Below are 27,836 nucleotides of genomic sequence, written 5' to 3' on the forward strand. Positions count from 1 at the left end.
GGAAACAGTTCTTTAAAAGATAATTGGACAGCAAAGTTAATGCTGGGGAGGAAGGAAGTTTGTGTTCAATTTGGTAAGCCTGCCCATTCATGTACAAGTTGACGAGCCATCAGTACATATTTCCTTGGAACTCCAGAAACCACGCAGATGAATCAGTTTTGAAATTTTCAGTATCCCTGTCATAAAAGGAGGAAACAAGAAACTCAAAACCAAGCAGAAACAACAACAACAACAAAAATCAGACTTAGAAACTATAAATCACGTGTATCATCTATGCTCTGTGCATGGCAAAGGTGTGAGAAACCTATTCATAGTTTGTAAACAATCCTAGTCTGACTTTGCAGTGACAGCAGATTTGTTTCAAACTCATCTTTATTGTAGAACTTTGACAGGATTTCCCTGCACCTCTGGGGTAATTTTACTAGCTTGTATGTTGTTGGGCACATATACATCCTTTGGAGTGGAGGGAGGCAATGAGCAGGAGTTGGTTTGGTTTGATTCCAAGGATTGGTGTCCTTGCTTTTTTTTTTTTTTTTAAAATTTGTGCTTGAGATACTTTCCCCAAGAGTAATCATCTGCCAGGGGGAAGATTGGAAGAAAAGGTCTTCTCCTTCTTTTTTCACTTTTTTTCCACATCACCTTCAGAGAAGCCATATTTATGGGTTAATTTGTGGAGTCAGTCACTTTCCTTGAAACTAGCTGGCTAAAATCACACAGGCTGTTCGACCTCCATTGGAAGGGACTGTGTTCATTTAGCAAAATATTAGTGCTGGCACTTTGGTGGAAAACTGCAACCTGAAATAAACAGTTGGGCTCACATTATTTCATCTGGCTGCATAAAAAATTTGCCTCCTACTTAGACATTTCTTTTCCTCCTTCTCTGCCTACATTCTTGTTTCAGATGTCTTGACATCCTGATACAGATGGTCTGTCCTGTGTCCCACAGCAGTGCAAATGGGATGGGTGTCCTCTCCTGGAGGGAATGAGTCTGTGGGTGATGCCCGCCAGATAAAGCACCTCAGGTCCCTTCACAAACACTGGTTTGTGAGGCAGCTATGGAGATGTTTGAACTCCATTCGCACAACTGGGGGAACTGAGGCACACAGTGTCGACAGGCACTTGCGCAGTCCCACCCTGCAAGCCATCGCCAGAGCCTGGAGGAGGGATCTAATTCTCCTGCAGACATGTAACATGCAGAGCTGAGCGTAACACAAAAACCTGGCATGGCTCGGTGTTGGCAGGTTTGCCTGAAAGAGCAGGGATGGCTGAAGAAGCTACCCAGCTTGTGAGGCTGCAGGTCAGGGCATGCTTGTGCACGGTTGCTCATAGGTACCTTCAGCGGGTGCCTGCTGGTGAGCTGGCAGACCCGTAGGAAAGCTGTCTGACCCCTTGAAGGTTTCTCCAACAGGTAGTTGGAGAAACTTCCACACAGTTTTCAGGACTTGGTCCCTACAGGGTGGCAAGGTCAATCAGAAGGTCTACCACAACACCTCCAATGATATTTACCTCCAGAGAGTCTCACAGCCCAAACATTGCCCCCTAAACCCCCAAGTCCCCCAGTCCCTGGTGCCCACAGTGCCTGCGGGCACTGCCCATCCCTCCCGACCCCATGCCGGGGCATCCGCTTCGTGTGGTGAGGTCTGGCCGCCATCTCCCCTCTGGCCCTGGGGGAGCCGTGGCCCTGCGGCCACCATCCCGCGGGCCACCCCGTTGCCCCAGCCGCCACAGCGGCCTCCCTCCTTGTCAGGCCAAACTTTTCGGCCCAACTTTCCTGCTTCCGCCTGCCGGGGGGGAGTGCGGCGGCCGGGCGGGTAGCAGCTCCGCGGGTGCCGGCGGCCTCCCTTCGGGGTAGACAACGTCCAGATGATGCTGGTTATTGTTATTGCTGGGGGGGGGGGGGGGGGTTGAACAGGCGGCCGCTGCCTTGCTTTTTGGGGAAGGGAGTTTAATTTTGTGTTTTCTCCCTCCTCTGGCTCCTCCTCTTCATCCCTCCTCCTCCTCAGGGGGAGGGGAGGAGGGAGAGGCGCTGGGGCAGGAGTAGCCGGAGCAGGGAATTGTTTGGGAGTTCAGTCATCCAAAAGCCGTCTCCCGTATGGAGGGTCTGGCTCCCCGCGTCCTCGCTCTCCTTCCCTCCTCCTCCTCCTCCTCCTCCTTCTCCTCCTCCTCATCCTCCTCCTCCTCCTCCACCCGCACTGCTCTCCCCGCCGTGCCTCAGCTCCGCATATAACCAGCCACAACACACCGCCGGCAACCCCCAAGTCAAGGGCCCCCACCTTCCCCTCCCTTTCCCCCCAAAACAGGCTTTCTTCCTTTCTCTCTCTCTTTTTTTTTTCTCTCTTTATTATTATTATTTTTCTTCTCTGTGTGTGTGTGCTGAATTCCCCGCAGATCCGGCCTGGAAGTTCCCAGCTCCTGGAGTTAAGCCTCTTTGTTGCTTCGCTCAATTTCGGGCACGGTCGTGTTCCCCCCGCCTGCTGGGCCGGAGCCCCCGGTGAGTGAAGTAGCGGGGAGCGGGACAGGGGGGCGTCCAGCCAAGGGGCGAGGGGCTTTCCCCCTCCTCAGCCCTCCGGCTTTGTGCCGGAGTTGGGGAAGTTGCTGTCGGGATGCTGGGAAGGGGTCAGCGGGCGCGCCAAGGAGGTGACAAGAGAAGAGCGATGTCCCACTGGCCCCAGCCAGTGCGGGATTCGGGTTTGTGCTGGGGCAGGTGGGATTTGGGGAGTGGGTCATCCTCTCCCAGCCCTTCCTCCTCGGCCAGGCGGCGTTAATGGAGGGCCCGGAGCACGTACACGCCGCGGTGCTGCGGCGCTTTGCTTAAAACTTCCCCTAAAGCTTGGTCCACGACATCTCCCTGTCCTCACCACTGGCTGGTCGAGGAGTGTGGTGGAGAGAGGGAGAGGGAAAAGCTGTGCAAAAAAAAAAAAAATGTTTTCATCTCCTGTTGCTCCAGCTCTTGTCAAAAGCAGATGGGAGTTTGCAGGCAAGTCTCAGCTCCTGCAAACACAACCAAATACACTTTGGTTTGTGCTGTGTGAAGGGGCTGCTCCTGCAAAGAAAAGCGTGGGTGGGTAATCCGTGAGCAAAATTTCAGTCCTTCTCTTGTGCAACTGTAGATTTTTATCTCTGGTGCAAGGACGAGGAACGATTTGGGTTGGGGGAAGTGATTTTCTGCTCTGTGGCGGGATGCTGGAGGATTTGTGCATGTGTGCCTTGCTGCGTGTACTGTAACTTTGGCAGGTCTTGGTGTTGGCTGCAAATAGCAAATGTGCTGGGGACAAAGTGGGATGCAGCATTTGTAGCTGTGTCCAAATGAAACCTTTTACAATGCTCTGCATATGCTAATAATTACTTTGAAAAGTAGTAATAGACTTTTCCCAATACCTCCAGCTGGCAAAAGGTATTTAATACAAATCTTGTGTCTTTGAGCACTTCCTCAGCTAATTCTGGCACCCCAAGTGTGATTTCACTGGCATTGTAGGAAAGGCAGTTCAGGTCTATTAAAGGTTTTTTTTGTTCTTGTTTGTTTTAAAGAAACTCTCTTGACCTCTCTGCAGCATTATGCAAGTGGGATAACAGGCTTCCACACACACTGTGTGCCCGCCCGTAATTCCAGGCATGTCTTAAATTGTTTGATTTTCTTGGTGTCCAGTTCTAATTTCTATATCACTACCACGGTATCTTTTTGGTACGTTAATTCGCAATCTGCCATTAAAGTTTATTTTCCCATGGGCTAAAAAACTGTCATGGAAAATATTAGAAGAATGTGGGTGCTTTTGCGAGTAGGGCTTTAACTTAGTTTTCTTGTGTTTTGAACTGCCTCAATGTGCCTACGTTTGAAGGACTCTTACATATATATGCATATATACATACATGCACGTGTTTTTTTCAGTGGGTTGGATATTGAGGTTTATGGCTCTGGCAAGGACTTCAGCAGAAACATTTCACGGGTTTGCAATGAAGATTTGTTCTGTTTATTTAAGTGACCTAAAGAAATGAAGGTGAAATAACTTCCCTTGCTAATGGGAGTCATCTTGGGACCTTCTAAAGTAAATAGGACAATTAGGGAGAGCTGTGAGCTCCCTGCTGAGTGAGTGATATTCTCTGACAAGAAATAAATGGAGTTTTGTTCTATGTACTTTTTAAAAAAACCCCACCCCCCCAGCTACAATTACAGAGACTCATCCCACAATACAACACAGACAAGAGGTGTTTGCTGTGAGGGTTGGAGTCAGGTAGAGAGCAGTCCTCCCCGCTGGGGAAAATGAGGCAGGTTCATCTGGAGAGTGCGCAGGGGTCCTGTGCAGATTTTGAAAGTAAGTTCAGTTTTCCATCTCTCTCACACATACACATGCTCGCCCCATGACACCTTTCTTTGAGAGATATCCCAGCACAAATAGCTGAAACCACAAACATCTCTTCTCTGCTTGGTGCAAAGGAGAACTTTTACAGGTGAATATATGTGCTACAAACTGGCATGTAAGTCTTACGGATGCTCTGTAGCCCTGTGGTCTGGAAAATATAGCTTTTCTGTATCAAATACTGACACGATATCCCCAGTAAGTACAGGACGAGAGGCTCTTCACCACTGCAAAGTGAAGCTGGGTGCCTGGTGTTTGGAGAGGCCTTCCCAGCCAGTCGGGTGTGAGACTCTCAGCTTGGAGTTTTGCTCTTTCAGAGGACAGGTGAATTATTGCCCAGCCCCCATGCTTCTTGAAATTACGTTCAGTCCTCAAAACTAACATCAGACATGCCTCCAAGCGCTCGATACCAAACTTGCAGCTGTGCTGTGCTTTCAGGTTACTGGTTCAGCTCCTTCCACCCGGCCACCTCGGCCAGCGGATTTTGCCCTTTGGGAGCCGCCTGGAGCCTCTTGCCCAGCAAGGAGCAGTGCAGGTGGGGTTGGGAAGCGAGCAGCCTGCTCTGTCCCCACTCCCCCCCGAGATGCTGAGGGGACACTTCCTTCCCTCAGTTAAGAAAACTAATCTGTTTAGAGCAGACCTGATTTTTTATTGTTTCTCTTCATTGCTACTGGATGACCATGCTTGACTAAAATACCAACCTGACACTGCTTCCCAGCTTCTTCCTTAATTGTGTGTCCTCATGAGCACAGAGGCCTCACAGTCCGAGACCATGCATGGCAAAAGAAAACCCTATTGCTTCTTCTGCCTGGGCTGTGAGAGGAAAGACGAGTGACAGGGGAGGAAAGACACTCTTCAGGTGGACGCAGAGGTTTGGATGTTGAGCTGTCAGGACTGTGGCCACAGCCAATGCACATACATTGCACGATCTTAAACAATTTCCTTCATAGCCCTGTACCTCAGTTTCCCCCTGCAGAAAACGGGGCTGAACCCTGTGCAGGTGGGGTGAGCGCTGTGGCAGGGCAGACGTTGCCACTCAAATTGCCATCAACAGCAGTGTCTCTTGTGTCTCAGGGCAGAGCTCAGACACACCAGGGGACACCTGCTTGGCCATGCTCCTCTGCGCCTCCGAAATCTTTCCCTGTGCCCAGGTGAAGACAGGCCATCTCCCAAAGGGCCCCTTACCTACCAGGTTGGCCCCGGATGGGTCTCCAGGGACCTCGGGCTCAGTCAGTCTCAGTCACTCAGCCCTCAAGAAGTTCCAGCAGCAGTAGGCCAGAGTGACTCTGGGTTAACACGAGTTTCTTTGGCAACAAATAATGGTCGGCCAGTCATTTTAGTGCCTGACGCCGAGTGCCTCAGACGTATGAGGAGCAATTCGCTTGGACTTCTTTTATGTGCAAGGGTATTTTGATGTATTACTGCTTGCATATAGTAGACCAGGGATTGCAAATCACTTGGTTTAAGCCATAGCCTCCCGGGCTAAGAGCTTTGCCCTGCAAAGTCTGCTGTTGGGATGGGGTATCCCACAACGCAGAAGCTCTCTTGCAAAACCTTCAGAGACTTCCTGTTTCTGGTTAGACTGAAAACACCCTGAGGGAAAAACCTGCTGCTGTGTACTTTGGTGCTCCTGTGGTCAGTCTCAGCTTAAAAGGTTGCTATGTATTCCAGCTCCTAGGCCACAAGGACAATTTGCAGAGAGTAATGAATAAAGGGATTGCAGGTCCCAGTGAAGACTGGCTTCCATTTTTTGCTAAATGTATTTTTTGAGTAAGTGTTCGACAAAATGCATCGCAAACATCTTTTCTTATTTCCTGGTGTCTGGTTCAGTCCTTCTTGGCCCTGAATCACACGACATTGTTTCCGCTGCTTCGTTGGCTGAGCACAGCGCTCGAAGCTTGTTTTCTGGAGGCAACGCTCACAGGATGGGAAGCCTTCAAAATCTGCTTTGTATGCACATTTGCGCGTAAGGCATCTTCAAATCTGCTCTCCACAGGAGCGTGGGCTCCAGCAACACAGCTGCAGGAGAGCTGGTGGAAAGCAGAGACAAAAGGAGCTGGAGCACGGTGGAAGCGAGCCGGCTGAGGAGCTCGGAGAGTTGTTTGTTGTAGGGGAAAAGCCTTCAGTGCTCGCGCGGTTCTGAAGCTGCCGCGGGCGGTGCGGGGTTTTGTACGTAAACAGGGAACAACAGATCCCTGCCCTGAGGAGCCTGCATGCTCCTTTTATTAAAATGGCCTCTTTTCTTCCCTGTGAAAGGACAAGCAGGCTGAGGGGCTCAGCTGTGCCTGATGGAGTTGTTAGCAGAGCACCTGGCGCGGTGGAGGCTCAGTGGCTGAGAGGGGCTCTCGGGCTGCTCTTGTGCCTTACAGGAGCACTCGAACAAGAGTCAGTGCCAGTTTATTTTGGCTCTGGTGGGACTGATGGAGGAAAATGTGCTTCAGGGAGCGTGTGGGACGTGCTCGAGCTTCTTCGCCCTCTTTGTGGGCAGCATGCCAGCGCAGAGGTGAGAGCCAAGCCTTACCCTCCCTTTCAGCTCGGCTGCTCTGGGGATGCTGCTGCCCTGTGGCCAAAACCTTCCCTGAGCTCCCTTTGGACGTGGGGCTCGCGGCTGCACCTTGTGCCCGTGCAGCGAGTCAGAGACTGGCTGGGCATCATCCAAACCACGCAGCAGCATGTTGCCGCTATGAAAACCCGCTGTTGTTGAGATCACAGAGGTTTGGGGCTGTGGTGTATGTCTGTGAAAGCCAGATGGTGGCTTGGAAACCGGTCACCTTTTGTGAGCTTCTGCGCCTGGCAGAGGGAGTAAGTCTTTCACCCCGAGCCCCATGATGGCAATGCCATTTTTGCTCTGCAAGGTCTGCTCTGGAAAAGGGATTGGCCAGCAAGTCCTGCACTTGTGCAGAGCTGTGGTCCTACAGCCCGGCCAAGTGCAAGGATGCGTTCGCTGGCTGTGATGCCAGCGAGTCTGAACAAGCTTCTGTGTCTAAAGGCTGTGCATCAGGCTCTTCTCCTGTTCTTTAAATCCTAGGAGTGGAGGGGAAAAGGGTGTGAAGGTCCCTGTCAGAGTTGCGTTGGCAGCTTTCAGATATCACAGGGAGGTTGCTTTTTGTTTTTCACCTAACTAACAAAGGACAGGTTAGGCAGAGCCCCGCGGACCAATGTTGAGCTTGGTATGGATAAGAAAGCTTGTGCAGATGCAGACCTACTGATGTAGCGTTTGAGAAATAAACCTCAAATGTGGATGCACTGGCCTAGAGTATAGCATTTACATGCAAAAGGCTGCTTCATCTGCTAATGTCACTGGAACTCATCCTGGTACTTTTAGGAAGAGCAGCTACCTGGCTTAGTGATGCCAGCCTTTTAGGGCACGAGCCTGGGATGGCAGGAGAGCTGGGTTTGGCTCTTTGCATCCAGATTTCCCCCGGGGTTAGGGCAAGTTTCCTCAGTTCTCCACCTGCAAAACCTGAGAGCGGCACTTCCCTGCCTCCTTGTGGTGCTGAGGGTAGGTCTGCCGGAGATCGGCAGAGGCCGTGGCTTTGCTGGCTGCCAAAAAAACCCTCTCTGATTAGGACCGCCGTCGGTTTCAGCAGAGAGCCTCCTGTGGCATTGGCAGCCCGACGGGAGGCTGTTGCGGTTGCCTCTGGGGACGTCCACCCGTGCGTGCTGGGTGGATGTGGGCTCTGGGTTTGGTCTGGGGGCAGGCTGGCTGTCCGGCTGGAGAGGAGACGCTCGCTGAGCGTGACCCGTGGGGAGTCTAGCGTAGGTAGCAGCGCTGCAGCTGCAGCAAATTTATGGCTCCAGCCAGCGGTGGTACAGAGAGGCCATTGTAGTCTTATGTACTACTGTACAGTGTGTATCTCGACACGCAAAGTGGCTCCTGTTTTTTTTTTTTTTTTTTTTCCCTCCTCCTCTCCATCCCTCCATGTCTAGCTTTATGAAGTTCCACCCCTTAAATTGCAAATTTGGCCTTATCTTCAAAGAAGCCCTTTGGTGCCAAGCTTTTAAAGGTAGGTAGGAGGCAAGAGCAAAAACATCAAATCCATTAACAGCCTGGTTGCCAGAGAAAATGTTTTTTAAAACAAAATCTGAAACTTTAGTGTTCGAGATCCAACACCAAGATTGAATACAAGTATGGGCCTTGTCCCCGGAGAGTGGCAGTACTGGGAATATGCTGGCAGAGACCATGGAACGAGGATTCTTGTGCATGCACGCACACAAATAGACAATTATTTGGAAGCCAATGGTGTTCTGGATGCTGAATAATAATTTACTTCATCTAGTGCCTTCTGTCCCAAGTTGCTCCCTGGGCTGTAGCTGACGTGGAGAGCCTTCTCATCGCTCCAGTCCTCTGCTGGATGGCAGTCCCCTCTGGGGCAGGAAGGTGGTGCTTGCTTGCACGTTCCTCGTCCGTGGGTGGTAAAAGGGGTGAGCCTTCTTCAGAGCCTGCTGCTGTCCATGAGCAATTCCTTTGGGCCCCCTGAATCTGAGTTGATGGTGAATGTGATTTATTTGTTTTTTTTCCCCCCACCGAAAGCTGCTTGTTTAACAAACCCAAGCACTGTCAGATTGAAGGGGTGGGTTTGAGTCATGGTGTCAAGAGATGTTTTCAAAAACGCGCTGGGTGGGATTTTCCAAGAGCACCTGGGGTGACTTAATGGTATGGTGGAGAGTCAAGGAAAGGTGTGCGCTGAGGGACCAGACAGCTCTCCCCTCGCTTTTAAATACGAGGTCGCAGTTGGCAAGTCTGTGGGACGGTCCCACTGTCACAAGTATAACAGCTGCCCAGATTATTCCCAACCACCTACTCTTGCATGGCGATACGCTCTTTATTTCAAAAGTGGCTGTCGGGCACATCTTGGCTTGCAAACAGTGTAAGTGCAGCTTCCAAGTCAGAGCTATCAGAGTAGAAGGAGAGCACGGTGGTGTAAATCCCCAGCTGTAAAGGGGTTTGAGTCCAGTGAGGAGCACCCCATAACCAGCTCCCTGTGGGGGCCTGGCCAGCCAGGCTGCAACGGAGCTGTGGGACTCCGCCAGGAGGAGGGCTTGATATCTACCAGGCTTTGAATCCCTGTGGGGACTTCCTTACCTCTCAGCTGGCCAAGCTGGACATCTGGCTTGTAGCTCTTGGGCACCTTTGGAGCTTGATGCTTGTGGGGTGAGACGGGGCTGTGAGAAGCTATGAGCGCAGAGGGCTCCTAAGAGAGGCATCCCAGCAGCTCGGTATGTGTCCATCAACACCAGGGACACGTCCAAAGCTGGAGCTGACCTGAAGAAAAGAGGTCTTTTCATCCCAGGAGGTGAGGAGTAGAGCTCGTTGTGTGCCAACTTGTGCCTGAGCACTCGCCGTAATGCCGTAGAGGAAAAGTGCTAGACGGTTCAAGGGCAAATTGCTTCTGAGGACTTTGCCACTCTGGCCACCTGAGCAGCGGTGAACGTTACACGAGTAGCTTAGTGTGTTGGCACCTGAGCTCCAGGTCCTGCCAGAGACTTCTTCCCAGCCAGCAGAGAGGGAGAAGGTCTCAGGCTGATGGTCAGCTATGCTCGGTGACCATGCAGCCCATGAGCTCCACAAACACGCAGTACAAGCTGTGGGACCCTGCTGATCGCCTCATGAAGACTGCTGTCTTTTGTGCAAGCAAGGGTCAACTATTTACGTAACGCACTAAGCTAGGCAGGAACATACTTGCTATATGTACAGTTGTTGGGTTTTCCTCATGATTGCCTGGCTGCAGATTTGGGGAGGAGGGAGAAGAAGCACAAAGAGGACGATGGCAAGAGCAAAGTGGCAAGTCATGTTTATTATTGATGCCTGACCACCTAACCTGCTCTCTGCCCTATAATCTGCCTCCCCTGGGATAGCTTTGGACACCCCTAACATCCGAGCCACTTCAAAGAACCACCTTTCCAAAAATTTCCCAAACGAGTGACCAAGCAAACAAGCATGAATTTCAGCAGCCACAAAAATCTGAGTGTAACCCAGTTTTTGCACAGCTGAAGCATTGAAGATAAGTAGAGGTTTCTTAACACTGGCTCCCTGGGCAAAGGCCTGAGGAAGGCCTGCCACGCCACCACTGTATTCCAAAACCTAAATTATTATTTGTATTGTAGTAGTGTCTACAAGGTTTAACCGAGACAGGGACCCAGCCACGTTAGATACTGTGCTAGCCTGTAGTGGGAGACAGTTCCTACCTCCCGCTTTGAAACAGTAAGACAAAAGCAGGACAGGAGATGAAAACAAAGCATGAAAAAGGACTTGTGTGCCTTGGGGTCACTCAGCACATTGGGACTGGAGCTTAGTATGGACACTGTGTTGCCTGATACCCAGCCCGGTGCTGCATCCTCCACCTTGCCCTGCTCTTCAGAAGAGCATCACTAGGGCTACTCTTCCTCAAAGCTCTCTTCAGCTGAGAGTTGTCCATAACAGAGTCTTATCTCCCTTAGCCCTCAGCTCACATCAGTCAACGAAGGACGGTGGCTCCAGTGAGTGGTTGTCCAAATGGAGCTCCTGGTGCTGCAGGCATTGTTGGTAGTGTCTTGCCCCTGTGGAGTGCTGCAAGAGTGGGTGGGTGGCTGAGGGGAGAGGAATGACTTTGGTTTTCTCCTGTCAGCTGGTTTTTGGTTGTGGTGATTTGAAAGATACCTGGGAGAGCTGAGAGTCAGTGTAATAAAAGTGCGTGCTGCAAGCAAAACGATCTCGCTGCATAAATACTGCGTGCCTTCTTTCTCGAGGGGTCTGGGACCGTGCTCCTCCTGCTCTGGAGGCACTTAATTTTAGTACACGAGCCAAGGATGAGCTCTAGCAGACACTGCCAAAGCCAAGCCCATGTGCTGCGGCCCAGATGCAAGAGGGCACGTTGCTTGCCACTCTGCAGTCAGCACAGAAATACCGTGCGTTGTAGGGAGGCGCAGGAGGAGGGATGAGGAGCAGTAGGAATAAAAGAGCTGCTCTTCCTGAGAGCTCCGGACCATGTTGAGCATTGGGCTGGGGACATGCTGGGTGTCTGGATGGTAGCCCAGCTCCTACTTGGTGCAGGTAGCCTGGGATGGAGCACCCTTGTGGACCCCGACGGTGGGACATGAGCAGAGCCTGGCTTGTCAGAGAAATGGGGAACCATCTCTCAAGGAGGATAGGACGGCTTCAGCCCTCCTTTCTGGTCTGACTTGTGGCACTGTTTTGGGGAGCACGTAGAGGGATGTGGCCTGCACAGGCGTCCTCCTCTGGCACCTGTTTGTGTGCAAAGAGCTACGGGCAAGTCTTCCTGGGGGCTGTTGTGGCCATGTCCTGCTGCTGCGTGAGCAACAGCCTCCGCTGCAGTCAGAGGCTCCTTGCACGGAGGAACGCTTTGAAACGTGTTTTAATGGCATTGTGTAGCCAAGGGCTCTTTGCGGCTGGATGAGGAGATGACTCCTTCCCTTGCTCTGCAGGGCGAGGAGCCTGTTCGAAGCAGGACTCCTCCATTTTGTGAGCGGGTTTCATTCTGCCCTCCGCCAGCTAAATAACTTAACAGAAGAGGTCTTAGATGAGGTGACTCCCTGGCTCAGTAAGTGCCTTTGGAGTGGTAGGGTGGTGGCCAGGCAGCTGCATGGGTACGTTTTTTTTCTTTTGTGCTTGTTGGTTCCAGGTTGCTCCTTGTGCATGAAAGTCTGCGAGGAGGCACCAACGTAGCTGTTGCCTTCGTTTCTGTCCAGCTGGATTGGGCAGTCTGTGGGATGGGGAAGATATAAAAAAAAAAAAATGGGTTGTGCCACCCATCTCTCCTCATGCTTAGTGAAAATAACGTCTCCCTCCTTCCCAGCATACACATCCCTCTCAGTTCTTCTCGGACTTGGCAATGGGAAATGATACTGGGATTACAGCGGGTCCTTCAAATGCGCTCCCGTTCCCCAAGCGCGTGCTGCCTCCTAAAGGATGTGGGGCTGCTGCTGGGCCCTCACGCCTCCCTCCTTCCCAATTTCCTGGCTTTAATTTACCCTCTTATGCCTGAGGTCCCTGTGCCGGGGCCGAGCAAGGCTTGTTGGGCCGTATCCTGAACGCCCCTGTCCTTACTTGTTTTGGGGAGGGCTGATAAGGAACCGCTGGCGGTGCCTCCGCGCTGCTGGAGCGGTGCTCCCAGCCCTCGCCGACCCGGGGCGAGCGCGGGGTGCTGGCGTGTCAGAGCGGGTTCGGGGAGCCCTTGCCCAGGCAGGCAAGGCTGCAGCCTCCCCGGAGGCTGCTCTTGGAGACAGACCAGCCTCCTTGGAAAGGGGAGCCATGGCTCTGCTTCCCTCCTGCCCCACAGATCGGGGCCCAGGGGTTCAGAGGCAACCTTCTCAGCATTTCTGATCTCGTGATGCTGTGTGGGCTCAGCGGTGTTCGTGTGGACCCAGATCCCTTCATGTGGCTCGAGGAGAGGCTTGACAGGGCTGGCAGATGTGGCATGTGGCAGGCCAGGAGGCCTCAGCAGGACATTTTTGAGCCACAGCAAGGCAGCCTTGTCTGGGAGCCTGCAGCCTTGAGCTTCCAGGGCTTTCTGCTGAATCAGTCAATAAGTAAAAAGCTGCTGGTAGATAAGGGATAGGAAGGCAGATCCTAAAGTAGAGATCATTAGAAAGTCATGTTTGGGGTGGACTTCAAGGGGTCGCCTCCACCACAGACTCCTCGCATGCTGTTTCTTAAGGTCTCCTTAACTACTGAGGCCCTTACTTGGGGGCTGCAAAAAAAAACCAACTCATTTTCCATGTAACACTTCTGTAGTCGATAGAGAAAGCTGGCAGAGGTTTCTCTGTGGCTTTTATAGCAGGGGCTCCCCAGGGGCTTTGCTGAGGTACAGAGCCCCAGAGGCTGCGATGGGTCTGTTCCCCTCTTGCACGAGGGAGGACGCTCCCAACAGATGTTTGTTATCGGCAGGGCAGGGGGGCTGGAAAACAGACAGACTTCAGCTGGCGAGAAGCACAGAGGGAAATTATCATCATTTCCCTATTAGGCTTGTAGAGGGAATTCTGGAAGCTGCTTTTTGTTCCATTGTTACACTTTATGTTTATATAGCTTATCTCTTTCATGAGAGACTTAAATCCTGAAGTGTGTTGTAGATGTGACTACATGAGAATGCTTTGCTTTATCCATCCCTAAACAGAGGATGGCAGATGCTCAACTGGACTTGAAATCATGGAGCAGCATTTCCTCAAAACCGAGGAGTACTTTTCATCCTAAAAGAGTTGATGGCATTTTTGCAAGTTAATAAACGATCGGTATTTTCCATACTGATACATCTGAGATTGGATTTCCCTTGTATAGCCGAGTTTTCCCAGTTGCTACAGAGTGAGGAAAAAGTCTTTGTTCCTTCCCACTCTTCATATTGCCTGTGTGGTCTGTAGCAAGTGACAGCATTTCACCTACTTTGGAGGGGATGGTGGTGGGGTAGGTACTGACTGAGCTGGTCCACAGATGACTTTGCACGGAACAGTGAAAGTTTTTTCTAGGGGTATTGGTGCTATGGGACAGTCACAGACTTCCCTTCTCAAAGAAGGCGTTGACAGTCTCTGTAAGCAATTAGAGAGACATTCTTTGAGGCAGAGGATGTCTTTTTATTGCAGTTCTGTAGAGTACCTAATACTGTTGTCTTAAAAGAACCTCTGTAAAATAAGAGAATCGATTGCTCCTTATTTTCCTTTACTGGACAGGTAATGTAAGGATCTTTGGAAGACCCAATGGGTTTTATTTCTTTTTCCCTGGTAGACAACTGAGCAAATACCAGAGGCTGTATCTTTTAAGAATTTCTTGTGCTCAGTGACATACACTAATAAATGGACGGTAGATTCCTGTCTGTTCTGCATCTCCTGTTGTCAGCCCCCTGAGGCCCAGGGCCTGGTGGCTGGTTATGGTGTGTCACTGCTTCTGCCTGCTCTCCTCCCCGGGTACAGTCCTCTCCAAAAGTGACTAAGCACATAAAGCAAGGATTGGGTTGTTGGTTTTTTGGTTTAGATTTTTTTTTCTTCCCCTATTCTAGCACAGACATTGACCACAGTCATGCATTTGTTTTTCTCTCTTACTTCCAAATGCAGTCACATAACAATAGCTTAGAAAAAAAAATATTGGAAGCAATTTGGTCGTGAATTTGTTTCCTTTTTTGGGCTACGAGAAGTGGCTTAGCATTGGGGTGAGGAGGCCTGGAGCTCCGAGCCATCTTTCTCAGGGTTTAATGGGCACCATCCTGGTCAAAAGAGAAGCACTGTGGAAAGCCATCCTTTTGGGGGCAAGCACTTCCATTGCTCTGTGTGCAGGGCCCCGGGCTGGGGGCCTTTTTTCTCAGCTGATTCCAAGACATTATTTGCTATTTACGTAACAGCAAAGTCTCGCACAGACGCTGCTAAACAGGCTTTGTCTGGCAGACAGGGGAAGGGCTAGGGGAGAAATGCTGCTTCCCCTGTCAGACTTCTTCACAAGTGGGTGGCTGTTTGCTTTCCTTAACAGATCGCTAATAGAAGGTGGCGGGTGTTGTTGTAATTCTTTTTTTTTTTATATTTTATGTAGGACGTCATGACAGGTGGTGGTTTTGAATATTTTTTTTACAGCTGTAGAAACAGATTACTCTCTAAAACAAGTTGACAAGGATGGAGGAGTGAGAGCTGATGAGAGGCGGGATGATCTGCAAAGAGGAAGACAGGTCAAGGTGCCAGGTGGTACCCTCATAAAGAATGGGAGAAGTATTTTGCAGACAGGATTGGGGGATATCTTTGGGTCTTCAGAGAGGGTACCACCTTTTGCAAGACAAATAGAAGGCCATAAGATGGGACAAGAATGAGATTGGCACGCTGGTCAGGAGGGTGCTTTGCTGTTAAAATCTCAAACAATGCAGGCAATGAAATCCTGAAATTTTATCCACGGTTCAATGGATTTGGTCCTTACGGGAAGGAAGGCATCAGCAAGTGGAGCTTACACATACCAGAGAGAGAATGCCATTTGATAAAGGCTAGAGCAGTAGGTGAAGTTTTCGGATCACAGGAAGTTTCCTTAAAGTATTTATTTATTTATGGCTTTGCTGAAAAAAAAAATTGCGGCCAGCTGTGTTTAAAAATATACCAGTAACAAGATACTTAAAGAAAAGGAGTCAATCTCTCCCCCTCCTGACGTGCCGCCGGGTGCCAGCCGCAGAGCCTGAGGCCGTGACCACGGCAGGGCCCTGCAGCCTCCAGCGCCAGGCGTGGGGCTCTCGGGGATCGCCCTTTGGCCGTGCTCCAGGGGCAGCCAGGGCTGGTTTTGCCTGGGCTGCTGAGGAGCCTTGAACTGTCTCTGACAGCCCCGGTGGGGAAATGCGGGAATGAGGAGGAGGAAGGGAAGCCGAGGGCTTTTGTACTGAGGGAACAAAAAACATCCTCTGCGTGTCCCTGGGTTCAGGATCTGCAGACTCTCCAAACTGGCTTGCTTTTTCTGTGGTGATTTTTTTTTCCCTTTCCTTAAATGTTTCTTTAACTGATGTGATTTTTGTATTTTTGGCTGGAGGGTGTCTGTTTGGGAGACAGAAGCCGTCTGGGGATCATCTCTTGGCCCATCCAGCTCATCCTCAGAGCACACGCAACCATCTCCTGCAGGCTGCATTTCCTCTAGGATTCCCTGTGGCTTTGCCGAGGCCAGGCCTTCATGTTTGGCAGTGAAGACGGAAAGGCCACCAAACAGGCTGGCTGGCTGGGCTGTGTCCTCCAGCCCTCTGCCTGTGAGGGCTCGGGGGGTGGTTTGGCCTTGCGGCAACAAGAAGTATCCTTCTGGGGCAAAATGCTCAACTTGTGGCCCTGGGACCAGCACAATGAGATAAGAGCATTTGGTCTCCACCAGCCCTGGGTGCCGCTTTCCGACTATCCAGGAGAGCTGCAGCTATGGGAGCGGTGAAAAATGTATGTAGTGGTAGGCAGGAAAACATTTTGAGGAAGAAGATGCTGCTTCTGGTGATGGTCTGGAAAGGCAAAGCAAGTTAGGTTTGGGCCTAGGTGGAGGATTGTGTGGAGAAGTCTCATCTCCTCTGGGCCCACTGGTTTTGGCCCCAAGATGATGTGACATATCACAAGGGAAAAATCTCCTCTCCCCACTGTTTCCTTTCTCCACCACTGGTAGCTAATCAAGATTCAATTTTAATGACTTCCCTCTACTCTCTCTGCTTCCTCTCCCCCTGCCCCACACATGCCTTTTTTATATTATTTTTTAATGCATTTCTTTTTGGCAGGAGTTAAAACGCAAGAAGCATTTGGACCAAGATGAAACCGGTCGAGGAACATGTTGGGCAGTGCAATGCTTTGTTCTGAGTTCAGGGGGAGAAGAGGGGGAAGTGAGGGGAGGGAGGGATGTCATTTCCCAGATGGGGACCCTGCCAAAGATGTTCTTGCTTTGGAAAGCGAAAAGCGGTTTTGAGGTTATACCAGCTTTAACCCTTCGTCATTCCACTTCTGTCACGCAGGGAAGCTCCAAAGTCGTAGTCCTAAAATGTGGCCATGTTGTGCTGTGTGTCCCAGGTGACCTGAGCAGTCCCAAGCCAAAGTCTGCTGTTGTGACTGAGTACTGATGGCAGCCCGAGGTTCTTGCTGTTGGAAAACAGAGAGTGGATGAGAAATCTGCGTTTGTTTATCAGTGAGGATCCAGAAATGGTGTGGTTGCTGTTCAAAAAAACAAAATCAGCACTCTCCCCACAGGGAGTCGAGACTGCCGTGCCGTTTCCTGCCCTGCCAGAAGCACCTGGTGGGATTTGGGATGCTGCTGAACTCTGCTTCAGCTGTTCCCATCAGGAGGCCTCACGATGTGCAAGACGCTTCGGAGACACCTTGTCCTTCAGCGCCTGGGGCCAGAGGAGCCCTGCCAGGGGGGCACTGCTGGGAGAGGGGCTGCAGCGAGCCCCACATAGTTTGTGGTGGCACTGGAGACCACTGGGAGGCCTGTGCTGGCTCTCTCCCTCTGTTTCCAGCCAGTCTCCTGGGCTGCAAAATTGTGGTGTTAGAGGGCATGGCAGAGTGGAAAGCCTACGCAGGCATGTTCTGCTGTACTGGCGACTGCCTTGGGCCACAAATATTGCATGGTGTGTGGGCTGCTGATTTAATTGCCCCGGGGTTGTTGCCCTGTAGCTGAGGGTGAGAATACAGGGAAGGGAAAGTTAAAGCAGCAAGATCTTTTCGTTACGATGTTTTCTTGCAGCACTTGTGTCAGGTCTCCAAAGGAGGTCATGCACCTCCCAGTTAAAAAAAATCCAGGGCTTGATTTGTGCTGTTGGGCAGTTTGATGGTATGGAGACCTGGACCAAAGGCACGAACACCCTGATGACATGAAATGCATAAATGTCGCTTAGTGTACGCCCAGGCAGAGTCACTGTTCATGGCTGCTAAACCTGAAAGGTCTTTCTTCATGGGGACCAGCAATCTCTCTAGCCTTCCAATCTCTCATAACCCCCTTTCATCCGGCTAGGAGGAAAATAGCTTTCTTAATCCCACCGTGAACCTCCTGAACATAACCACGACCTTCATCTCCAAAGAAGGTGTCAGTAACTGGTCTGGAGACCATAAGCTTCTTCTCCCCAACAGCTGTGGCAGCAATGCGTGAATTTTTGGTCTCTTGCACGTAGCTCAGATGGTCCCAGATGCACTAAGGCGTGGCTACAGCAGCACCGCTGTGGGCACACTGGTCACCAGGAGCAATGTGCCCAGTACTGGCCTTGAAACATGCCTCGTGTCTTGCACACTTCTTTCTAGGCTGCCAAGAGGGGCCTGATCTGTAGCAAATGAATATCTGTGATATTTGGTTTCGCCTGTCAGGATGGGGTGGAGGAAAATAGAGACAAGTGGACAGAAGAAGCATGTGTGTGGTTACACGTGTAATGGGTTACACAGGTCTGTAGGCCTAGTTGGAAATCTCATGTGTACGATTTCCTGTGCAGAAAGTCTGAACTTACATTTTTTCATCCCTTTTCTTGGACCCCTGAAGTCATCCACATACCCCTTTCAGTAGCCTTGTGAACCATGGATGGGAAGCGCTGGCCGATGGACAGACTCTTGAGTGGGAAGCAGGAGAGCAAAGTTTCCCTCCTGTGCTCCACTGCATGACTAAAAGAAAATTCCTTTGCCTCCTCAGTCAAGGTTCCCCTTCGTCCCTCTTGCTGGCTTTTGCCACTTAAATAAAAAGCACGTAGAGTGGCCATAGCCTTGCAGCACCTAGCACAGCATTCCCCACAGCTGGTCCATCTCCCCTCAGCCTGGAGCTGGGCTCCATTTCACTTGCCCTGGTGTTTGCGTATGTATGCAGGCACTGCAGGAAAATATCCACTGATCCCATGCTGACTGCTCTGCCCGCACCTACCTGGCTCTGTGACAGTATTTTGAAGGCACGAGTTGCTTCTCATTCAGCTGATGTAGTGGTGGTCTCCCTGTTGTAGCTCAGCCCCCTGGATTCACGATGGCCTCGGGTGGGCTGCGACAGCCGACCACGGGGCGCTGGCAAATGGTGGCACGTTGACTCTGCTGCTTCTCCTTCCCTGTTTACTTAGTTCTTGGCAGCTGGATGTTTGAATGTTTGTAGCTCAATGTTGTTTGAATGTTGCAGTGTTTGCTTGACAAACACTTTCCCTGGAGTCTGTGATTACGGAAAGTTTAGTCTGACAAGGCCCACTGAATTATCCTGTTCTCTGTTGTCAATAATCTCTTGGATGTTGTCTCCCTTAACCGCAATATTTTGTGTGTGGTGCAAATTCTTTTCTTTCCCCTTGTTGTAATCAGCCTGCCCCTCCCTGCTTGGTTCAGCTGATGAAGCCGTAACCCTAGGATGCTGACATCTGTACTTTACTAATCCAGAAATCCTGGGGCTACCAGGAAGCAGTATAAATAATAAGACCGCATACCTGTCTAGCACCTGAGAATCCAAAGCTGTCTGACGCACGTACTGCTTGCACCGGCTGGGGTTTGCTATTCCTGTTTTCGCAGCCCGGGAAGCTGAGGCACAAGGTAGGGCTGTGTTTTGTCCAAAAGATGAAGTGCTGATTCCAGAAATGTGGAGTCATAACCTCCGTGACTGAGTTGCTATCCCTCTTCGTTTTACAGAATTTGAACCCTAAAAGAAAGCAATTAGAGTGGGCTGTGTGGTTTCAAGCAATGCTTTATTTGCAGTGATCCACGGGCATTTTGGCACCCCAGTAAATCCAATCTGAGAACAAAAAAGCAATCACAGGATTTCTCCAGGGTAAGTTATGTTCCTTGGCTGCAGCCAGATGTCCATAACGTGCCTCACAGGAGGGGCGACGTCAAAGTACCGTATCTTGTGGTCAGCTTGGTGGTTTGGAGCGATGCTGAGGGACAGGCGTTCACGGCGGGTTCTGGAGAGGGGAAAGATCCTGCTGTGCTTCAGGGGCGGTAATGAGACCCCTGGAAATCTGCCTGCAGGGGGCCGAGTGGCCAGCCTGGGCTGTCCCGCTGCTGGCCCAGCTGGGCACTGCTGGTTTCCTTACCACCTCCAAGCCAAGGGCCTGCCAAAATAACCGGGGCTGGTTTACGGTCTTGGGTGGAAACCACAGGCAAACCGTGTTGAATCGCTGGATTCTACCCCAAACCAGGCAACGTGCACGGGCTTCTGTTTAGTGTCATTTGGAGATGACTGGGAGAGGAGAGAGGCGGAGGAAAGCCGGCGTGGATCCGGCATTGACGTAAGGCTGTAGGTAGTCTGTTCCTCACGCCTGCAAATACCGTTCCCACGGCTAGATCGTACCGGTGAGAGCCGAATAATACCCGAGCAGACGTCCCCTGGGAAATGGGGTGTAAGAGGAGGAATATTTTGTCTGCAGTCCTTTCAGAAAGGGACACTTGAGGGGGGGAAGGAAAAAAAAAAAGGCTGGCGATGAGGATTAGGGTGAATGCGTGCCCTCAAGGCACGTAATCTCCGCTGAGGCTTAGGGGAAGTTGGGTCGGTGATCCCTGCACTGCAAGGCTGACCCCCTGCAGCACCGTGAGCGTGGGGGATAGGAAACCCTCGGGCTGAGCGAGCCCCAGGGGGTAAAAGCATATTTGTTTTTCACGTGCAGCATCAAGAACATTTGTGGAAGGGAGGCAAGCATGTTCAAAAACACGCTAGGGAAGGGGTGGACAAGCATGATGCTGAATAGCTCAGGAAATGTTGTAAAAGAGCTGCATCCACGCAGAGCACAAGAGCAGCACCCTTACGTCCAGACCCTCACGTACATGCCAGTGTTTTTTAATGCATCGCACTCCTCCCTTGGTGTCGGGGCACCCCCAGCTCCCTCCGCTCTGCCCTTTTCTCCTCTTCCCCCTTCTCCCATGTGCTTTTATTCCTCCCGCAAACAGCGTGCGCCAAATCCAACCTCACAGCTGGCTCGGCTCCACGTGTTTGTTTTCTGTGCCTGCGCGGCGCTTGCCAGCGCCGCTTGCGCCCTTGCTCCGAGGTGGAGGCGGGGGGAGAGCAGGGGCGGTGGGGAGGGAAACAGGAGCAGGCTGCTGCTTTCCAAACCCTTATTTGTTTAAAGCTTAAGCCTGTTTGAGAGCGCCTTTTTGGAGTGAGGGGTAAGTGGCAGGGGCGGGATGCGGGGGAATGGAGAAAGTAAACTGTGTGTCAAGGAAAGCAAACTTTGCAGCTGGAATTGCTGCTGGTGCTCATTGTGTGAAGGGGCCGGGGAGGTGCCTCTGGCTCCGGGGACGTGCCGGCCCTCTCGGCGCGGACGTGAGCGTGAAAGGACGAGGATGAAGAGCAGGGAGCTGGCGAGGGACCGACGCCGTGCCACAGCACTGGCAGCTGGCACGTGGGTGCTGCTGCCCAGCAAGCGCTGGTGGTGGGGCTGCATCGAGCACGGCAGTGTTTGGAGAAGTGTTTATTGCTGGGATGATAAATGGGGCAAAAGGGTGTGCAGAAATTACCTTAAACAACAAAAAAAGCATCGGGATGTGGGGCAGTCTGACAGCTGTGTGCCGAGCCCAGGGCTGACCCCGTGCCCCACCCAGGTGCTTGGCACCAGCCGGGGTGTTTTCTGTGGGTGCTCATCTCTGTCCCTTCGTTTTGGTGCCCTCAAGCTTCCTCTTGCGTTTTTTTTGGAGCAGTAACATGTTTTCCAGGGGAAATTTGTCCCAGCAGAGAGTCCTAGAGGCTTTTGACCTGCTCCCATAACCAAAATGATTATTGCTGGTGAGAAGCATTTGAGTGACAGCAATAGAGAGTAAAAACTCCCATTTATTCCCAAACTCTAAAAAAAAAAAAAAAAAAAGGTAAAACCCCTCTTAAATACAATCTTCAAAGGCCAAGAAAAATGGACTTGTGCTCTTTTGCATCCCAGCAACAAGTCATTGCTGAAAGGAGTGCAAACGAGAAGGCAGTTTTTCTTTATGGTGGTGATGGGGATGCCTCTAAAGCCAGCCATCTGGGGATTAAACTTTGTATTGACGTTACTGGCGAGCACTTTGTCCTGTCTCTTTTGTATGCTCTTCTGGATTTTTATGTCAACTGTGTTAAACTAGCCTTGCACTTGTTAATGCAATTTCTGGGCCTGCTCCCATTGAAGTCATGGCAAAGATCACGCCGATTTTGGAGGCAGCGGGATCAAGTCCTCTGCTGTGATCATCTCAGTGCGTTGTTTTAGCAGGTATTTCTGACTTGTATTTCATATAGGCTTAGTCAGTTTTTTTGACTGTTAACGCTGCAACTGTTGTAGGTGCCCTTGCTGCCAAATACACCCTGGACAAAAGCTCAAGAGCTAGGAAAGTAGCCAAGGCTTCTCTCTGCCCCATCAGGAAACTTTCCCCATTGCAACTTCCCCCAAGGAAAGCTTAACAGTTTGTTGCTGGCAGTTTCTGTAGGCTTTTCTGGTTTGGGGGGGGAGGGGGTTGTTTGTTTGTTTTTTCACTCTATTATTGTTCCTAATTTGATACGGTGAAGATTTTTCTATTGTTCTTAGACAAAGAATTTTTATTAAAAAAAAAAAAAAGGAGCTTGGAGGTGGGTTCATGTTTAAGCATGTAAAGAAGACAGCTGCTCTCAGGAAGAGCGGTTTGCCCGCTGTGATGAAGGTCCCGCGATTAAGCAAAGTGTAGGTGTGCCATGGCATCGCCCTTGACTTCCTCATTGCTGTTTAATTTTCCTGATTTGAGCTTTCTGCCACCTCTGTTCCTTACTTTCCTTTGGTACCTCACAGGGCTTTTCCCCCGTGTTATTTTCCCTGCTTCTTGCCGGGCCTGTCTCCTCGCTGACCTCTCCCTAACCCAAGAGGCAATTAAAGCCTCAACCTCAGACTTCGAGTTTTGTTTTTTTGTTTGGAGAGGATGAGACAGGAAAAACAAAAGCGGTGCCCTGACTTGTGTAAACTAGCCACAGGCACATCTGTGTCGGCGCGATGACGGCTCCCGGCGGGAGCTGCCCGGCCCTCCCGGCGCTCTGCTCCCCGCGGCTGTTGGTGGAGTGGGGGGGACGGCAGCGACCTGATGCCCCACTTGTGCCCGGGGGAAATTCGGCCCCGTGGCAGGCAGGTTGTGCATCCTTCCCACCTCGAGGTTGGTACCGAGTGGCTGGGGCTGGTGGGAACGGCCCCTGGGGGTGCTTTGCAGCCCTGAAGTCCTCCTGATGTGTCGGGAGTCCTGTGCGGTGCTACCAGCATCTCTGCAGAGGTGTGAAACGCCGGCCTGCCTCTCACGCTGCCTCTTAGGGCACGCCAAAGCAGAGGCAAGTGCCTCATGCTTCGCCCAGCCACTCCAAATAGGAAAAGGCATGGATGGATACATTTTTGTTATCCCTTGCATCAAACATGCTAAGGCGAGCAATGCTCCTAGCCTGTGGTTTGAAGTCTCTAGGGCGTGGGATGGTTTTTGCTCTGCTCTGTGCAGCATCTGTCTGCAGCTGTGCCTGCATTGACAGTGGTCTCTGGCTTTAATTGCGATGTGAATGATAAAATGAGTGTCATTTTCAGAAGGCTAGGACGCCGGGGTTGACAAACAAGTATGCAGCAAAGTAAATTCCCAGGCTTCCAAGACGGACGGTGGTTTTCACATCACACCTGGGTCAGCGGGTGACCCCGTTCCTGCTCCGTTCTCCACAGCGTTTCCCATTGCAGAGGCGCAACGCTGTCCTGCTGCGGAGCCCCAGGTCAGCCGGCCTTCCTTGCTGCGCCAGGAGCTGGGTTAATGCCACGGTAGCTCTTCCAGGTTGGAACCAAAGCAGGACCAAGCCTCAACCCCAAAGCGGGGTTAAGGGTTTCGGCCGGGGGCGCACCCTGTGCCAGCCCCAGGGGCAGCCCCAGCCAGCGCTCTGGGCGCGCTTTCCCCCGGCGGCGCGGGTTGGAGAAGGAGCGGGCGAGCCGCCGGGCTTGTTGCAGCAACAACATCTGTTTCCTGGGTGCACTTTGTCTCTGAAGAGCCCGCGCCGCACGCTCCATCTGCGCCCTTCTTTTTGTGCCGCGCTTCGCCGGCGAGGACGGGGGCCCGCGGGGAGGAGAGGGTCTCCGGCACGCACCCGCGCCCCCCGAGCTGGGAGAGCCCGGCCGGGCAGCCCCTGCGTCCCCCTCCTCGCCCCCCTGTCCCCTTCCCGGGCCGTCCCTTCGGGGAGCCCCCAGCCTCTCCAGATTAGAGCTCTCCAGGGACGGGGCCTTTTGAAAGGAAGAAAGGAAAAAGGGGGTGTGGGGTGGGGAGGGGAGGAAAAGGGAGAGGGGGAGAGAAAGAAAGAGGGGGAGCAGAAGAATGAAAACAGACCCAAGGGGCAATAGTCCCTCGAGCCATTTCACTGCATTACAATGAATATGGACTCTATTAAGCTCCGTTCTGCCTGTTAGTGTTTCCCAGGGCAACACAGCTCCCATATGGCAAGCATGCAGCAGATTAGGATGGGCCTCCGGGCTTCATTGAGGGCCCGGGGCTTGACTGGCAGTTGAACCCCATTCCCCCCCCCCCCCTCCTCCTCACACTTGACACTGCCTGTGTTTATCTAAAGCGAAAAAAGGGGCCGGGGTGGGAGAAGGGGGCATTTGGGGGGTTATTGTCCCGGGCAATGGGAGAGGGCAGGGAGAGGGGTGGGGGGGCCGGGGGAGGGGGCCGGGGGGGGGCGCAGCCCCTCATACATATGCAGGAGGGGCCGTGAATGGGCAGAGGAGAAATAAAGCAGATGGAATTCGTGTTAAAGAACAGCCACAATCGCCCTCCGAAAACGAGCAGAGAAAAGCGGGCGGCCTTAAAGGAGCGCAGGGAGCAGCGTTTATCCAATTAGCAGGGTTGTCAAATTGAATTTACTCAGGACGGAGCGGGGGGGCCGGGGGGAGGCGAGGGAAATTAAGTGCCGAGGGCATGGGGGGAGCGCGCCTTGCCTTGCCTTGCCTTGCCTTGCCTTGCCTTGCCTGCTGCCGGAGTTTCGTCTTTTCAAGAGCCCGAGCTGTTTTCGGGGCTCTGGGATGGCCTGGGGAGGGCATCCTTGCCTCCCCTGTCCCAGGGTGTCCGTCTGTCCAGCCGACCTGGGACCTACAGGCCTCACCAGCCCGTGCCCGCTAAGCAGTGACGCTGGCCTGGATTTTTGGGGACACGAGCAGAAAGAAGTCGGGAAGGCTTTGCGCCCTGCTGCCCGTTTCAGGCTGCACGATGCCACCAGGGGCAGGTGTGGAAAGGGGTTGCCTTTGGGGCTTCTTCCTGAGGGAGATTTAAGCAAAAAGTCACAAAGATCGCAGCGCGTTTGGTTTGGTTTGTTGCTGGTTTGGTGTATGTGAGCAGCTCTGCTCAACAAGTAGGAGCTGTTTTACTTGCGAGTTTATTTTGTTTCTTTTAGGCAGGTGTCTATTGCCACCGAATTGCTCGGGACCGGCCTGGGGGAAATCTGTGGTGTTTTTTTAGGGCCAGCTGGTGCCCAGGCGTGATCTGTAGTTAGCAGGCAAACTTGCTGGTTTGCAGCGTGGTGGTGCCATGCTGGGTTTGGCTCTGGCTGTTTTCTTTCTCCTAGCTGTGAGCACAAAGTTATCCCACAATTTCTCTTTGGCCAGTGAGAGGGCCCCCCTTTTTTTTTGCCTGACCTCTCCAAAAAGGCAGGGAGGAACTCCTCACACCAGTGGATCAAAGGCTCTGTTAGCAGGGCTAACTGCTGACCTGCTCGGGTGTCTCACCTCGACCGTGCCTTTCAGCCGGAGGATTACGTGCTTGTGTGGTGGCACTTTTCAGAGGGGACAGCAGCAGTTTGGGGTCCAAGAACCACTTGCCTGCTGGGATGGACACCCCAGGCAGGGGCTGGTTTCTATTTGGGACCCTTGTAAATCACAGGCGGCGTGGCTGTAACGAGGGCTGCTCGGCCGGCCCTCGTTAAGCAGGAGGGGGCTCGGGGCTGTGGGCAGCATTTCCTCAGTAAAACCTTCAGCTTCTAATCACCCAACACCTCTCTCGCCGCCCGCCTTTAATTCGGGCCCCTTTTCCCCTTCCAGCCTCGCCACCCCTTCTCCACACACGCCTCCCTTCCCTCTCATGGCCTCTTCTTGCCGTCCCCATCCCACTCCTCTCCCTCTGCAAGGGGGGCTTCGGTGTGGGGCAGGGGGCTTCAGGGTGGGGCGGGAAGCGGAGCCGACAGGTTTTACACCCCCCGCCGTCCCCCTCATCTGACGAAGCCCTCGTTAATTTTGTTCTCCTAATGGCCCCTCCTTTGATTTACTGGGCTGTCTGAAGGGGACTTCGAGCCTTCGCTCCCCTGGCAGGAAATTGTTATTTTAACCTGACAGGAAAGAATTAAAAATAAATAAGTAAATAACTCCCCCACCGCTGCCCCCCCCTTTGGAGCTCTTCCCGTGACTTTAACTCCTTCTTTTCCTCCAGCAGAGGCTGGAGGTGATGGTGGCCGCAGAAGTGCCAGCAGCCGGGGACATTGCTCGGGGACCGCAGCCCGGGGCCACCTCCGCTCCTTCGGGATGCAGGGTGGATCGAAAGCCGCCCGATTAATAAAGTTCCTCGCTCTGCACCACTGCAGGCTGCTTAAGGGCAGCGCTTTCAAAAGAGGTCAGCTCCCATTTAGGCGTCGAAGTAAGTTGGTCGCCTATTCAGGAGAGCTCAGCATGTCAAGAACTGAATGCTTTTGAAAATCTGGCTTCAATTGTGGAAGCTGAGAATTTCGAAATCTGGCCCCGGATCCTAATAGTCCTTTTGGAATTGATGTTTTCATTCATTTTCCTCATTATTTTTATGCCGGCCATTTACTTTTTGTACTTCACTCAGCTGTGAAAGAAATGGCCACATGTCCCTTTTTAGAGCTCATATTCTGCCTGGAGGTTTGGGGAGGTACCATACACTTGTTGCAGCACACCTTCTCTCCTCGCTCTCCGCTCGGTGCTGGTTAATCCGCCTAGTGCCTCGGCCAAACTTTGTCCTCGCCCCTTTCCCTCCCACCCCCCACCTCTTGCCCTTCTTCTCTTCGCAGACCTGGGGACAGCCAGTTCGGTCCTTGCCTCCATGTGCCTGGGTGGTCCTCGCTCGCGAAGGGTCCGTCGCACGTCTGCGCCCTTGGCTCTGCCCTTCTGGCCAGCGGCTCTGCGCGGCGCGTTGCTGCAGGGAGGTCTGGTTGGGAACCTCTTCGCCGTCCCCCTCCCCCAGCATGGACTCCGAGGAGTCCAACCCTTTTCCGTCCAACATTTTTCCATCCTGCTGCCAAACCCATCCAGAGAGGGCGAATGAGTCAGCTTTGCTCCGTAGGCTTCCAGCACTGAGGAGCAAGGCTCGAGTCCTACCCCAAAATGATTCTTCTACTTTGGTGGAAGACTGTCCGTCCCCGGTGTACCTCCTGGTGTGAGGTAGAAACCCAGTTTTGAAGCCTAAACCAACGCAGAGTCTTTTCTAGGTTAAGGTGGCACATCGGTGGTGTCAACGGAGGTACTGCTCTGCTAGAGAAGGACCTCGGGCGCTTCTACTGCCGTGGTCAGAGGTGGCTGTGGCACAAGGGAGGACACTTTGGTAGCTCCATTAGGTGGAGAAATGAACTTGAGTGACTCAGATGCTCTCCAAACCAATAGCTGAAGGATCTCCAGCCACAGTTTGTGCTGGTTAGCGGGCAAAACGCCTCAAAGCCAAATAATTGAGGCTCTTCCCTCCTCGGGGGAGGAGAGCGGTGCTGGGAAGGATGAGGCACGTGGGAGGGAGGTTGCTGTGTTATCGCTTTGGTGCTGGTGGTTACCCACAGAGGATTTCCACATGTAATGGAGCTGTGGGCTGCAGCAGCGTGACTTCAGCTGATCTTTCCGGGAGCCTGCAGGGTCTGCAGCAGCCTGATACCCAACAGCCAGGCTCAGTCTGTGCTCCTGGATGCCACGTAGGGACACACCAAGCGTGACCTAATTCGCCCTGCCTCTCGGCAGAGCTTGTTATCTTGGGCTCGCGGCCACGCCAACTGTGGCTGCCCGACTCCCGGGAAAGAGCTGGCTCACGTCGAGCCCGCTGGGAGGGCAGGCAGGGTGAGCTCGCATCAGGCTGCAAAGTACGGCGCTGGGATGCTCTTCGTGGCATTCGCAAGGCTTCAGCTGCAGATCGGTTTGCTTGGCA

The 27,836-nt window shown here is 52.3% G+C and overlaps 1 protein-coding gene across 9 annotated transcripts in view; it reads left to right on the forward strand.

Annotated features, from left to right (window-relative positions):
• The first annotated feature begins 2,070 nt into the window (after positions 1–2,070).
• The window catches only part of BOC (BOC cell adhesion associated, oncogene regulated), a 46,803-nt gene continuing 21,037 nt past the window's right edge, over positions 2,071–27,836 (forward strand). For 3 of the 9 annotated variants that reach the window (XM_067003358.1, XM_067003355.1, XM_067003361.1), the window contains exon 1: positions 26,739–26,856. In XM_067003358.1, the coding sequence (XP_066859459.1) occupies positions 26,754–26,856 (103 nt within the window). In that variant the 5' untranslated portion in view covers positions 26,739–26,753. The other 6 variants (XM_067003354.1, XM_067003353.1, XM_067003378.1 and 3 more) reach the window with 6 other exon arrangements.

This window comes from Anser cygnoides, chromosome 1, assembly GCF_040182565.1.
Source record: "Anser cygnoides isolate HZ-2024a breed goose chromosome 1, Taihu_goose_T2T_genome, whole genome shotgun sequence".
Lineage (NCBI taxonomy): Eukaryota > Metazoa > Chordata > Aves > Anseriformes > Anatidae > Anser > Anser cygnoides.